The sequence below is a fragment of the Sparus aurata genome, chromosome 4 (genome assembly GCF_900880675.1).
Source record: "Sparus aurata chromosome 4, fSpaAur1.1, whole genome shotgun sequence".
Taxonomy (NCBI): Eukaryota; Metazoa; Chordata; class Actinopteri; order Spariformes; family Sparidae; genus Sparus; species Sparus aurata.
In genome coordinates this window covers 36796137-36809483 of record NC_044190.1, presented here as the reverse complement: position 1 = coordinate 36809483, position 13347 = coordinate 36796137, and the positions used below count along the sequence as shown (strand labels likewise).

The 13347-nt window shown below is 48.6% G+C and overlaps 2 protein-coding genes across 2 annotated transcripts; both read left to right on the top strand.

Moving 5' to 3' along the window:
• Window positions 1–301: 301 nt before the first annotated feature.
• cplx3b (complexin 3b) lies at window positions 302–6683 on the top strand. The gene is made up of 3 exons (XM_030415424.1): window positions 302–1275; window positions 3794–3881; window positions 4047–6683. Exons 1-3 carry the CDS (start codon window positions 1118–1120, stop codon window positions 4269–4271), a joined length of 471 nt encoding a protein of 156 aa, XP_030271284.1. The 5' UTR covers window positions 302–1117; the 3' UTR covers window positions 4272–6683.
• Window positions 6684–9643: 2960 nt separating this feature from the next.
• On the top strand, window positions 9644–13347 carry LOC115579660 (growth arrest-specific protein 1). Its single transcript, XM_030413237.1, has one exon. It carries the CDS (start codon window positions 10328–10330, stop codon window positions 11075–11077), a length of 750 nt encoding a protein of 249 aa, XP_030269097.1. The 5' UTR covers window positions 9644–10327; the 3' UTR covers window positions 11078–13347.

Sequence of the window (13347 nt, the reverse complement as noted above, 5' to 3'; positions counted from 1 at the left end):
CACACACACACACACACACACACACACACACAGGTCATATTTTTAGAAGTGAACACTGCGTCACACGGTGTCAACAAGATGCAGCCGGGCCTTTTAAATAAATCATCTTTTTCGGGTGATGAGAGTTGAACTGTTCACCCTCCTCCTCCTCCTTCCCCCCTCATCCAACACACAAAGACACATGAGAGGACAGACATCCTATAGGAGGCTTAATAAGCACTGATGTTACAAACTCACCACAGACACATGAGTCACAACATTTCTAATTTTAGGATGTGAGGAGCCAGGGATATTTACAAGGGCATTAAATGCACGTGGAGGATGAGTGTCTGACTGCAGGAGGCTTCCTCTCAGTCTCCTCTCCTCGCCTTCAGATCAGCATCAGACCGGAGCATCATCATTTCTGACTGATTAGGCCAACAAAGCGAACCCCCACGCCGCCGGTTAACAGACAACCATTCGACTAATTTGCAATTAGGAGACTCTTTGTGTGTTGACAAACTGCGTGTGAGGAATCCAGCGGCGCGGATGACCCCGGTCAGAGTCAGGGAGGCACCAAAACAGCCAGGGGACAACTGGAGGCTCGTCACGTGTTGTTGTTTGTCCCTCCCGGAGTCCTGCGCGCCCCGCGCGGCTCCATCGTGAGTTTGAATCAGACGGGAGCGGCCCCACGACTGCCTGACGCGCGCCAAGGCGAGCGCACGCACACCCCAAGTCCGGCGGTGCCTGGGATTGGGTGGAGGGATTGGGTGGAGGGAGTGGTGGCTGCGGACGGAGTCACAGGATTGGTAGAGTTCAGCGCCAAACTTGTTGACTCATAACTGAGCAACTCCTCTCCATCCTTCACGGCGCGGAGCTGTCCAGGGCCAGTGGTGCTGAAACTGCCAGCTTCCGACGCGCCGTTGGAATAATTCTCTCTTTCTGTTTTTTTTCCCACCCCGGGTTGATCGTTCCCACCGAGACTTTGTAAGCTCCCAACACCCCCGAGACGTCTGTTTTAAGCGGCGTTTGACGGATATTTCTCCAGCGTCACCGCTCCATCCAAGAGCGCATCAAGCCCTTCAACTTTCTTTCTTCCTCTCCGCCGATCACACAGAGGACTCTCCGAGGCGCAGCCATGGCTTTCATGGTGAAACACGTGGTGGGAGGACAGCTGAAGAACCTGACAGGCGGACTGACGGAGGAGAAACCCGAAGGGGAGAAATCAGAAGCCGCCGCGTCGGGGATGACTCAAGAGGAATTTGAACAGTATCAGCAACAGTTAGAGGAGGAAAAGTAAGGAGAATGATTGAAGCTTGTGAGTGTTGAAGTTGTGATGAATAAACCCACAGTGTGTTTCAGACGTGGCGTGTTTAAACAGCGCGTCTCTCTGTGTGTAAATAGCGGAGCGCTCCCTGTGCGCCGTGCGCTTTTTTACGCATCAGTGCCATAACATGAGCGCTCTGCACACAGCTGCTCCTCTCGCCCAGGGAGCTCTCTGTCTCTCAGCTTCGGCAAATTGTGTAGAGCTGTTTTGTTCTGGGGTTTTTTTAATTTGGGATTCCTGGAACCATTCTTCCACGGAAATGTCTACGGGGATTCGTGCCCGGGGCGACACATGTTCCTATTACTGTGCGTGCGGCCGAATAATGAATCAGACTGTGTGGCAACCAACCAACAGTATGAACTCATATGAATTCATTTAGGGCTTTACTATTTTAGCCGAATTTCATTACGCATAGATAAGTTACTACTCGAGATGGTTGCGACTAATTTGCACTATAAGAAATGTGATGCAGCCTAAAAATGAGGGAAAATTGAATGTAGTTTGGCGTGGTCGCTTTTACAATCTGATTTTTTTTACTTTTTTGTGGCCATTTTTTTACAGCTGATGTGCGTTTTTATTCTTTTGTTCTTTGCTTCTATCATTTGAATGTTTTCTCTGTGTCCCACATTCAAAACTGAATTCTTTAATTGTTAATTTACATATTTATTGTGCTGTTCATCTCCTGAGCCACTGGAGGACAGCTTGAGGTAAACAACAAGGTCATTTGGCACCCAGAGTTCACCCAGCTGACAGTGATTAGTGTGACGCTTCCCTCAGAGCCGGACTCCACGTCTCCTATCAGATGTTCACCTCCCAGGTCACAGAATAAGTTACCATGATTTATAAATGTGGAGGAGAGAAATCAGTTGAGGATTCTGATCACATATTTCTGTGTGCAGACGTTATAATCAGCACAGCATGTTTGATGATGATGATGATCCGAAGTGCCTCACAGAACCACGCGCAGACATTTTGAGCACGAGTGGGAAGTGGAGTCCTAACTCTGGCAGCATTAACACTCAGCTCGGCCCACTGAGCTCCACAGGAGGCACGGCGAGATGCTTAACGCTCTGCCGTCATAACGTGACCTTCAGTGGAAGTGAATTATTAGTCAGGAGGTGCTAAACATGAGCATAGATCACCGAGAAGCTCGTACCGCTCAGATTAAAGCAGAATAAGATTGAAGAAGTGGGGGGGAGGGGGGTTGGGATGGGTTGGGTTGCTCTCAATGACATGTCACATGTAGACATTTTATCACCCTGAGCGCCCGGGTCCACAGTGACAACCCTGGTCATCTGATGCCCTTGAGAGGAGAAGACACAAAGCTCTACTCATTGGCTGAGAGTGAGCGCCCGCACGGGCCTGTGTGCCATTTGGTGTTTGGCCTGCTCATGTTAATACAAAGTGAGCTCAGGCTCACACGGAGCGGCACCGCGGACGCTGCATCTCCAGAGAAAACGACCTTCCTCTGACACATTGGGTACAAACACTTTGCCAACCATGCCTGTAGTCCTGCAGCGTCCCCCCTCTCCCCCCACACCCCCCCATCCCCGCCTTCAGATCACGCTGCTGATTTGATCCTTCTAGGCGTACAGTGCAACCTCTGCCAGCGCGGCTCAGAGGAATATCATCCATGACTTTGTTATTCAGCACCTACTGTATTTCACTGACTCTGATAAAAAAAAACCTCACTGTATATTCATGTGATGCTCGGCTGCAGGCCACGCCGGCGCAAGTTTGTTCAGCACTATGTCACGTTGTCCGGGAGGCAGTTTGAGCAAATTTTGCAAATTTAAGAGCGACAACTGAGTAACTACACTGAAGCCGTGAATATTTCCTGTGACATTGAGTGGAGAGAGCGCCGCCAGCAGCCAAGCGTCTGCCCTCTGCTGGAGGCATCACACACTGTCGGCTGGAGTGAGCGTTCAGAGGCAAATGTCACCAGGCTGATAGAGCAGACGGATCGCCTTCCCCCTCTCCTGTACGCTGCTCAGACTCAAGGCAATCATCTTCTTTCATTCCTAAGATGGTTATAGTTATGACGCTCGTGAGGTAAATCCAGAATATGTAGGGTGGGTTGACAGTCGTAAAAAGTGGGGGGAGTCGTCGTGAGCCTGCAGTTGGCGTGTCCACATCCCAAGAGGACTGAAATCCCTCACAGGCGTGCTCGGACCAACAGGATGCTGCATCTGGGGCTCCTAAACAGAAGCACAACGTCCTGCTTCCTGCTTTCTTTCCCCCCCACATGTGTCGGTGCTGCTGCTGCTGGCTGCTCCACACTGTGTGGTTACTGCTCAGAGGAGACGTGGCCTACTATAGATCCAAATCCAGCAGGAGCCTTGTGATTCTCTTAAAGCAGAGATTTAACATAATGGCGAATGGATCCTCATTTTTTTGACTGCATGTGTGTGAGGAGCAGGTGAACGTGTGTGTGTGCACAGCGGAAAAATCTGCCTCCAAACATTTCTTTTTTTTTCTTTCTTGCAGACAAGAACGAGAAGCCAGTTTCGCCCAGAAGAAAGCTGAGCGAGCCACAGTCAGAAGTCACTTCCGGGATAAGTACAGACTACCGAAGGTAAACTAAGCTTCTGTAGAGACGCTTGCACGTCTGAGCTGAAGAGCTGAGCCGCGTCGCCATCATCATCATCATCATCATCATCACCGCTTCTGTGCTCTAAACTTTCTCTCCTTCTCTCTCTGCTCCGACACCGACACCCACCAACGTGTCTGTCCGCCGCAGAACGAGTTGGACGAGACCCAGATCCAGCAGGCGGGGGATGACGTGGTTCTGCCCACGGAGCTGGCCAAGATGATCGCCGAGGACAACCAGGAGGAGACGCACAAGCAGTCGGTGCTGGGTCAGCTGTCCAACATCCAGAACGTGGACATCGACCAGCTGAAAGACAAAGCCCAGGCCACGCTGGAAGACCTCAAAAAGCAGACGGAGAACTGCAGTCTCATGTGATTCGGGCCGGCTCTAAGTCCCTGAAGATTAGAGTTTTACTTGTACAAATATTTTTCAAAGGCAGAGCTGCTCTGGAGGTAGAAATATTCTTATTGCTTGCTGGGAATGTCAGCTGGCAGAGCCACATAATAACAGTTTTTCTAGCTGTGCCGAGTTAGACAGAGGCCCCACAGAAAAGCAAGTAAAGACGAGGAAGCTGATTTTACGAGAACGTGCAGGGGGGGGGGGGGGAGGAAGAACTGTAGCCGTAGTGTCATCGAGGTGAGCGTTCCTGTTAGCCTTCACATGTCCTAAAAATCATGAATGTCATTCATAATTTTATTGAAACTCTGGAAGACTGCGGTTCTCTGGCTCCTCATGAGATTATTTCTGCCTGTAGAGCAACTCCTCCTCTGAGAATCACTCGCCTATTAAATCCCTTACCCCCCTTCATCCCCTGACCTCCCTCTCTCTCCCTCCCTCCCTCCCTCCCTCCCTCTCTGTACGTCACGTGACCAGTGATGACACCATATGATCTGCAGCGGAGGTCTCAGGTGTGTGAATGTGTTGCAGATGCAGATGACATCATCAGCCGCTCGGTTGGAACGAAAGCACGCGTACGCAGGAGGAGGCGGCCATGTTGAATTTGGGAATTTATTTTAGGAGAATTAAACGAAGGAGCCGTTGGTGATGTTGTACATATTCCACGTACAAAAGCGCAAATTAAATCCTCGTTTAGAGACACAAACGAGGCAGATTTTTGTCGTGAGTGGCTCACTGATGTTGGCCCGGATTCAAGCTCCCCGAGAGCTCAATTTTAATCTTTTCCCGAGACATATCATAAAAAAAAACATGTATTTTTTTTGCTCTTTCTGTACTTCGGTGTGCCTTGGACGTCCGTACAAGGTTGTCGTCTCCAACATCTGCGAGCCACTTCTCACAAAGACGGGCCTTCCTGTTTGTTCTGTCGTTTAACTTTATATTGAAAAGCAACAAATCATTTTGCGAGCAGGCGGGAGTCGTGTCTTACCAAAAGAGGGCAGGAGAGGTTTTTTTTTTCCCGCTGCGTTGTGTACGTCACAGCTAAGTGTGTGCGATAACTGCGCTCCCAAACTGAAACCTAGCGTCAACATCAGCCGCCGAGGGAGCGGATCTGTGTTTGTGCTGCATCGAGACGTCGAAAAAACAGAACAAAAAAGCTGCTTAGATGAGAGAAATGTAAATGCGTTAGACGTCGTACGCCGAAGCCCTTGTTGGAAAAAAAAACGACTGATGTAGAGGAAACGGCACGAATATGTCAAACCGCGTAGCTGCGGCGTGAGTATTAATAATCCACATACAAATATCTATGTTGTATAAGATGTAGATGTATCTGCTGTTTGCCTGCGTTCTGTCAGCAGCAGGTCGCTCTTCGCTCCGTTTTTCATCGACTCGCAGCGTCTCGTAGTGTCGTCGACCGTCACATGACCTTTGACCTGTCCTCCATCTTGTCGACCCGCCCTCCCCTCCCCGAGTCTCGGTGGTGCCGTTTTGTGCTGGTGGATTCGTGTTGTTTAGCCGACGTGACATGTCAAAGTGGTGTCCTTGTAAAATAAAAAAAAAAATAGACTTTTAAAAAAGCAAAAAAGTCATCGCGCGGCTGAGCGTGCCGCCCGTAAACGCGGCGCGCGGTCGCGGTTTTAACTCTGTGTTCTGTCCACGTCGCGTCTTCTCGCCGCGCGCTGAGCGAAGGCGGCGAAGACGGAGAGGGGGATGTCGTCGATGTTGTGTTGAATCCGTGTGCGCTACATTTTTTTGACGGTGTTTGATTCTTGTGTAGCAGTGAGGGTGACGTCAGCTCTGATCTCGTACGTGTCCTCCCCTCCCCCCCGAGTTTGTTTCCTGTTATAGCTCTACGGCCAAAACGTTACTTTACATCATCAAGTTTCACACGCGTGATCCCGGAGACTGTTTTTATCTCTCGGAGACGAGTCGTTTCGCTGCTGAATGAAAGTGGTTGTTGTCACGTGATAGCTGAGCCGGTGTGTGTCGGTAAACATGTCGATAACGCGAAGCAGGGGAGAAGTTGCAATAAAGTCATTTTATAACAGAGCTCCTGGAAACTGTGATGTTCGATCATCAGACGGTGTTAAAGGTCGGAACAGAAGCCATAAAGAAAACTGTTTGCTTTGTATGACTGTGTGTGTGTGTGTGTGTGTGTGACTTCAATAATAATCCAATAACTTAATAATAATAATAATAATAAAATACAAGTGTAATTATTTTATGTCGTCATCCTGTGGAACTGAGTTTTCAGGAAATGGCTGCCACGACACGCAGTTTCTTCTGGTTGTCTGTCTGTTGCTTTGTTTGGCAGTATCTCTATCATTCTGTCTCTGGAAGTATTTCAGTGAGTTTTCTGAGTTGTAACTGCAATAAAACAGATTTTTAGGATCTCTGTTTTGGGGTTGATTTTGTTGTTTTTTTTTACAGCGCGTTGAGGATTCGTGTCAGCAGTTGTCGCAACGTTTGCGGCGACCAGAACACCAGGTGGAGACAAAAATACACTCACAGCATCCGAGAGGCTGCAGAGAGAGAGAGAGAGAGAGAGAGAAAGCTGGTAGATTCTGATTGACGTGACAGTAACGAGGGGGGGTCGGTGTGAAGGGATAAACGATTCAACATGCATTTCATAACGAGCTTAAACATCCACGTTCTGACACAGCAGACAAGGATGTTTGCCCTCCCAGAAGAGTTTAAAGGCACCTCTCAATATGATATATTCCAATAAAACGTAACCTCCATCTGTGACCTCTGAAATTCAACATTCAAGATTAACTTAGTTGTCTTTACACAACGTAAGATTGTATAAAAAAAAACTATAAAAAGCGTGCTGAGGTCTCACAGAGGAGGGAAGCTGCTCCACAGTCTGATATTCTGTCTATAATATATAATATGATGAAAATGCCCAAAAAAACAGAACGTTAGAGACTAAATTTATGGCAGGGATGTTTTTTTTTTTACCGCTTAAGTCGATCTATACTTGTGTTACTGTTATTTTGTCCATAATTCCTGATTTGGTCTATAAAATTGGGGAAAATTGGTGAAACGTGTCGACCGCAGCCTGAGATGACGTCCTCAAATGTTACTGTCACGTCCACAGTCCAAAGATGTTCAGTTTATCATCATAATGGAGGAAAGAGACCAGGAAATATTCACATTTAAGGAGCTGGAATCAGAGAATTCGTGCTCTTTTCAGGCTCAGTCACTACGTTTCCGTGCAGACTGAAGTCGAGCTACCGGAAGTCGTGCAGGGCAGGAATACGTAGCAGGAGGCCGGGAAAAACAAAAGAAGAAGATGTCGATGAAGGCATCAACATGGCGAGAGCAAGAGTACGATTTCAGTTTCTCTTTCTGACGTCATGTAAACATAGTGACCTCCTCTGATGCTCTATGTTAGAAGAAATGCAGACAGTGCTCTCATGGACGCCCTGATGGTATATACAGAATAATAAAGTGCCCTCTTGAGAGCACTTCCAGTTGCCAAGCACACCCTATAAATGTATTACAACTTTCTGAGCGCTGGTGCCCTGTTTTTCTGCCCCTGCTTCCTCACAAAAAGGTCGAAAAATGTCGATCTGTGTTTCCTAAAGTCCAAGAAGTCGTCCTCAAATGTGTTATTTTGTCCACAACAGACGGATATTCACTTCAATCTCATAGAAGGAGCAAAGAAACCAGGAAATATTCACATTTGAGAAGCTGGAATCAGAGAATTCGGACTCTTTTCTGTCTGCAGTTCAGTCTCAGTCACTTGTCGAGCTACCGGAAGTCGTCCAGGGCATGAATACGTAGCAGGAAGCCGGGAAAAACAAAAGAAGAAGATGGCGATGAAGGCATCATCATGCCGAGTGCTGGAGCAAGAAATAAGTAGAGCACGATTTCAGTTTCTCTTTCTAACGTCATGTAAACATAGTGACTCTCTCTGGTGCTCCATGTTAGAAGAAATGCAGAGACAGTGCTCTCATGGACGCCCTGATGGTAGATACAGGATAATAAAGGAGAAGACTTCCAGTTGCCAAGCACACCCTATAAATGTATTATGACTTTCTGAGCGCTGGTGCCCTTTTTTGCCGCCCCTGCTCCTTCAAAAAATGTCGATCAGTGTTTCCTAAAGTCCAAGAATTCGTCCTCAAATGTCTTATTTTGTCCACAACAGACAGATATTCACTTCACTGTCATAGAAGGAGCAAAGAAACCAGGAAATATTCATAATAAACAAGCTGGAATCAGAAAACACTCTCTGATTAATCGATTATCAAGACAGCTGGCCACTTGTTTAACATCTGACAGCTGATCGATCGATCGATCGATCGCTGCAGCTCCACAGTGAAGCCCGACTGCAGGCTCACCTGTTGCTTCAACTTTCATCTCTGTCATTTTAAAGTCCACAACAGATCTCAGGTCGTGCATCCATCTGGTTTTATGGAGCTTGTGCAAAACCGGCACAGCCTCTCAGAGGGTGCAGACCAACAAACCCCCCCCCCCCCTCCGAGAAAAAGTTAGTTACCATGTGAATGGCAGGAGAGCCTGGGCTATTGGTAGTTTTCAAGTGTGGTGTGAAAGGGGATAGCTGTAAAATATATTGATGCTGAAACCCCTCTTCCATTGACAGGCCGCAGTGCGTGGACAATCTGCAGCCCGGAGAGACACTGGGCCGCTGCATGGCCAATCTGACACAATTGGGGTGAAACGGGCCAGAAAATACTATTCTCTCCCATTCTCCTCCATCAATCGAGGCTTACAAACCCCTCGCAGAATGAGAGAGAGGGCGGGGGGAGGAGGGGGGGGGAGAGAGAGAGGAGGGGAGAGAGCGACAATTAGCGAGAACCTTTAAGCGACAGGGGCCAGTCATCACGGAGGTTTCCCTCCGCTGGGTTTACGCGTAAAAAGAAACAGATTTGTTTGTCCTGCGCGCAAAAATTGCAGCAGTCGGAGTTGCAGATGTGAGCTTCTTGCAAAGGAATGCGTTTTTTTTTTCTTTTCCTGCAAAAGCAAAGCAACCCCCCCCCCCCTCCAGTGCTGCAGCCTCCCCTCCTTCTCCACTTCTTGTCAGAGGGGGGAGGAGGGGGGAGCAGGGGGAGACCACACAGATCCTTGAGGTTTTTTTTTTTCCATGCACAGAAAATCATAAACGTTTTCCGTCCAGTCCATCTCGTCATGTACTGAGAGGAGTTTGCGCCGCTCCGGGCCTGCAAACGGGTCCCACGGCTGACTCCTCAATGACGACCAATCGGTGGCCGGGGTTGTAAATGAGAGAGAGGGAGAGGGACAGAGAGAGGGAGAGAGAGGAGGAGGAGGAGGAGGAGGAGGAGGGGAGCAAAACTTTTCTTTCTTTTTTTTTCGACAGGAGGAGGGGTGTTGTGGGGAAATGCTCGGCGGACCGTGAAGCGTAACAGCGAGAAAAGAGGGACAAAGACGCACGTAGCGGGACAAAAACGCGACAGATAGAAGAAGAAGAAAAAAAAAAAACCTTCTTCCAGCTCAGGAAAACTACAGCAGAGTGCGCGGAGGGATGTTTAAAAAAAGTACTCGTGGGGGAGAGAAGGAGAGAGAAGTAACTAACAGAGGGCAAGAAAGATGAGTTCAAGTGTGGAAAGTGAGTTAACTGACGGTAACTGTGGTCGGAGAGCGCGTTAAAGTTTTTTTTTTTTTGGATAAACTCCCCGCGGCGCGTTTCAGAGATCTGCGCCGGTGGCATGGAGCAGGACGCAGGCTGCACTTCGGACCGAGGTTTCCTACTTTTTCAGCGGACATGCTTCCCGGAGTGACCGTCCCTGCGCTGGTTCTCTCTTTTGCAGCCACGCGTGGTGATTTCCCTGAGTCAGATCCTGTGTGTGCAGAGGTCGCCAGGAGGAGGCAAACCTAACTTACGAGCGACTCTTAAAAAAAAAAAGGGGGACTGCTGCGTTTTTGTTTTTTTTTTGTTTTTCTTCGACTGGATTACTTGTGAACTGTGAGATTCGATGCGTAAATCGTCCGGATCCTAATGTGCTGGTGGAGAAAAAGTGCACGTCACCGAGCTAGAACTCCATCCAAGCATGAAATGTTGGTGCAGCGCCCTGGCACTTCTCCCATGGGTGCTGGTGGCCTTAGATGCCCAGCTAATCTGCTGGCAGGCGCTCCTCCGGTGCCACGACGAGCCCGAGTGCGACCTCGCCTACGGCCAGTACCTGGCTGCGTGTGAAGGGAACATCAGGGGCACCAGGAGGCAGTGCCCGAGCCACTGCATCAACGCGCTCATCCGGCTCAATCACACCCGCAGCGGGCCGGACCTGGAGACCTGCGACTGCGCCCAGGACGCGGAGTGCCTGAGCGCCAAGCGGTCCATAGAGCCGTGCCTCCCCCGCAGACACCCGAGCGACGCCGGGGGGATCGGGTGCATGGAGGCCCGGCAGCGCTGCGAGGAGGACAGCAACTGCCACACCTCCCTCACGGCCTACTTGTCATACTGCGGGCAGCTGTTCAACGGCAGGAAGTGCTCCTCCAAGTGTAAAGCCACCATTGAGCAGATGCTCTTCATCCCAAACGGCATGCTGCTCAACCGCTGTGTTTGCGATGGGGTGGAGAGGCCTTTCTGTGAAGTGGTCAAGGAGAACATGAGCAAGCTCTGCTCCATAGGAGACCACAGTGTTATTTCAGACCAGCCTGACGTGGACATGTACGGGGATGAGGATTACGACCCGAAAACTGACAGAGAGGAGGTGTACCCCGATCACTCCTCTGCTGCCCAGAGGTTGCCCGGCTGCATGGCGCTCCTGCTTGCCGCCCTGGCTCGGGTGTTGTACTGAGACCACTTGAAAACCCTTGTTGGACATCACACATGACATGTCTGCGAGGCGCTCAAAGACACTTCGGCACAGGGTTCAAACCCAGGTCTGCTGGAGAAGGGAAGCCACTTTCTCACCCCCTCCAGGCTTCTCTGCCAGACAGCTTTAGTTGCAGGGTGACGGTGAGCACAGTAGTGATTTGTGTAGGCGACCCACAAGCGTACAATTTGCATAGTAATCCTTCTCGGTGCACATCTCACTCAGGAAACACTACCCCCCCCCCCCCCCCCCCCCTTTTGGATTTGTGATTCAGATCTCCACATACATGGCCTCGCAGCACTCTGAGGCGAAAGGAAGCCGGCTGCAACAAATGGCAGACAACAAACACTTTCCAAGTGATGATGATGAGGACGAGGAGGAGGAGGGGTGAGAGGAAGTGATCCACGCCAGACTCTGTTGCCGTTTCTGTGCGTGCCTTTAACCGGCTCCTGTTTGTTTGGTTTGCCTTCAATGGTACTTGGAGTGTGGCTTTATTAAGACTTTGGACAAACATTGGAGCCATCCAGCCTCTGTTTGCTCTGCTCTCCATTTCAGGGGCCTCTGCATTGTTGCGGCAACCACACTTCAAATATTTGTGGGGAACAGTCAAAAGGACGGGCGAGGGTGTGGGATCAAGTACGAAAATTAACTGAAGCGCCTCTCCAGCACTCTGTCTGGGGCCCCTCCCCCCATCTGAGATTGTTTTATTGAACTTTTCCTGAGACGCCAACCCAAAACCTCCCTCCCCCCCCTCCCTCTTCTTCTTCCTCCCCTCTGCAGCCTGACCCCCTTTCACGCCTTTAAAAGACCCCCTGTCTTTATTACTGCTTTCACACTGAGGCAGCGAGGCAGGAAAAGCTGCCTGTTGCTGGTGAAAATGGGTCAAACCTGGAGTTTGTCCACGACAGAGCTCACGATAACATGTTCACCTGCTTGCCTTTGTTACGTAAGATAATGTACAAACTGTGTGATCCGTCTGGAAGTTCTCATGAGTTCATCCAGCAAAAAAAAAAACATATAATATTACAGATTTTAAAGGTGCAATATGTAAGAATTGGCCACCTTTGTGTATTGCTGGAGTAACCGCAAACTGCTGCTAACTGTAGCCGGCATTAGCTATTTAGCTCACCTAGCCTAGCAGCTAGCGCTCCTTTAAGATCAATCACTGGGAGCTCAAAACAATAGAGGACTGTTGGTACTGTTAGCTCAGTTAGCATTGCAGGTAGCGGTTTGGACTAATAGCTCAGCGACCAGGAGAGTGCTAGTGCTAACATCGCTAGCACAGGAGCTTTGCACCAGGACTGGACGGGGCTAGCTGGTTAGCATGCTAACTTTATTACTACGCAACACAAAGCTGCCCTTTATTTACAGTCTGTTCATCATTTTTAGATTTTCTTACATAATGCCCCTTTAAAGATTGCAGCAATAAACACCAGGTCGTGATCTAATTAGCGAAAACATCAGTGTCACAACAACTCGTGAACAGGAAACTGTGCAGTCGTCCGGTATAAACGGTTAAATGTGGGTGAATGTATGTTAATGGTTTGGTGTCACAGTGTTGAGATTGTAGGCTGCGTGTGGAGCTTCAAACACGCAGGATCATCACAAAGTGCTTTTCTAAAGGAACTCAAGCTAACTCAAACGAGAGATGAAGTTAAATGTTCTTTCTCTTCAGAAAAAGTACTCAAAAGTCTTTTTAATGGTATTTTTTGAGAGTATTTCAGCAGAACGCATCACTGTCGCTACCAACAGGATACATGTTACCTGTTAAAGGTCCACACCTGTCATACTTCTTCTTCCACTGCTCCACATTTAGCGTTTATCACAAAGGGAAAAGCAAAAAAAAAAACAATGTTTCTGTTCGTATTCGTCTCCTGTAATGAATCTGCCATTTTGTGTCTTCGCCACTTGAAATTGTGTCAAAACTAATCTTTTTTTTTTTGTGTTTTGAAGTCTTGAAGAAAATGTCGATGAATGTTAAGTTATGAAGCTAGAATATGAAGAATGTGTATATATTTTACATTTATATGCAGTAAGATAAGCCAGCGTCTGCCCACCGTCACGTGCATTTAATGCGATATATGAACACGCGATCGTAGCTCAGATTTCTGCCCCGCAAAAAGCCGGATGTGATTTTTTAGTTTTTCAATTGTTCGTCTCATGTCGTGGGAACGCAGCAGTAAACAGTTCAGTGCAGTGTCTTAAAATGTGGGAGGGTGAGTTTTATAATAAAACATGTTTATGAGTTTAAA

Excerpts from the sequence above, each read along its gene's own strand:
- cplx3b (XM_030415424.1), top strand. The coding sequence starts at position 1,118 with ATGGCTTTCATGGTGAAACACGTGGTGGGAGGACAGCTGAAGAACCTG. Across the intron at positions 1,276-3,793 it reads CAACAGTTAGAGGAGGAAAA|ACAAGAACGAGAAGCCAGTT; the intron begins GTAAGGAGAATG and ends TCTTTCTTGCAG. Across the intron at positions 3,882-4,046 it reads ATAAGTACAGACTACCGAAG|AACGAGTTGGACGAGACCCA; the intron begins GTAAACTAAGCT and ends TGTCCGCCGCAG.
- LOC115579660 (XM_030413237.1), top strand. The coding sequence starts at position 10,328 with ATGAAATGTTGGTGCAGCGCCCTGGCACTTCTCCCATGGGTGCTGGTG.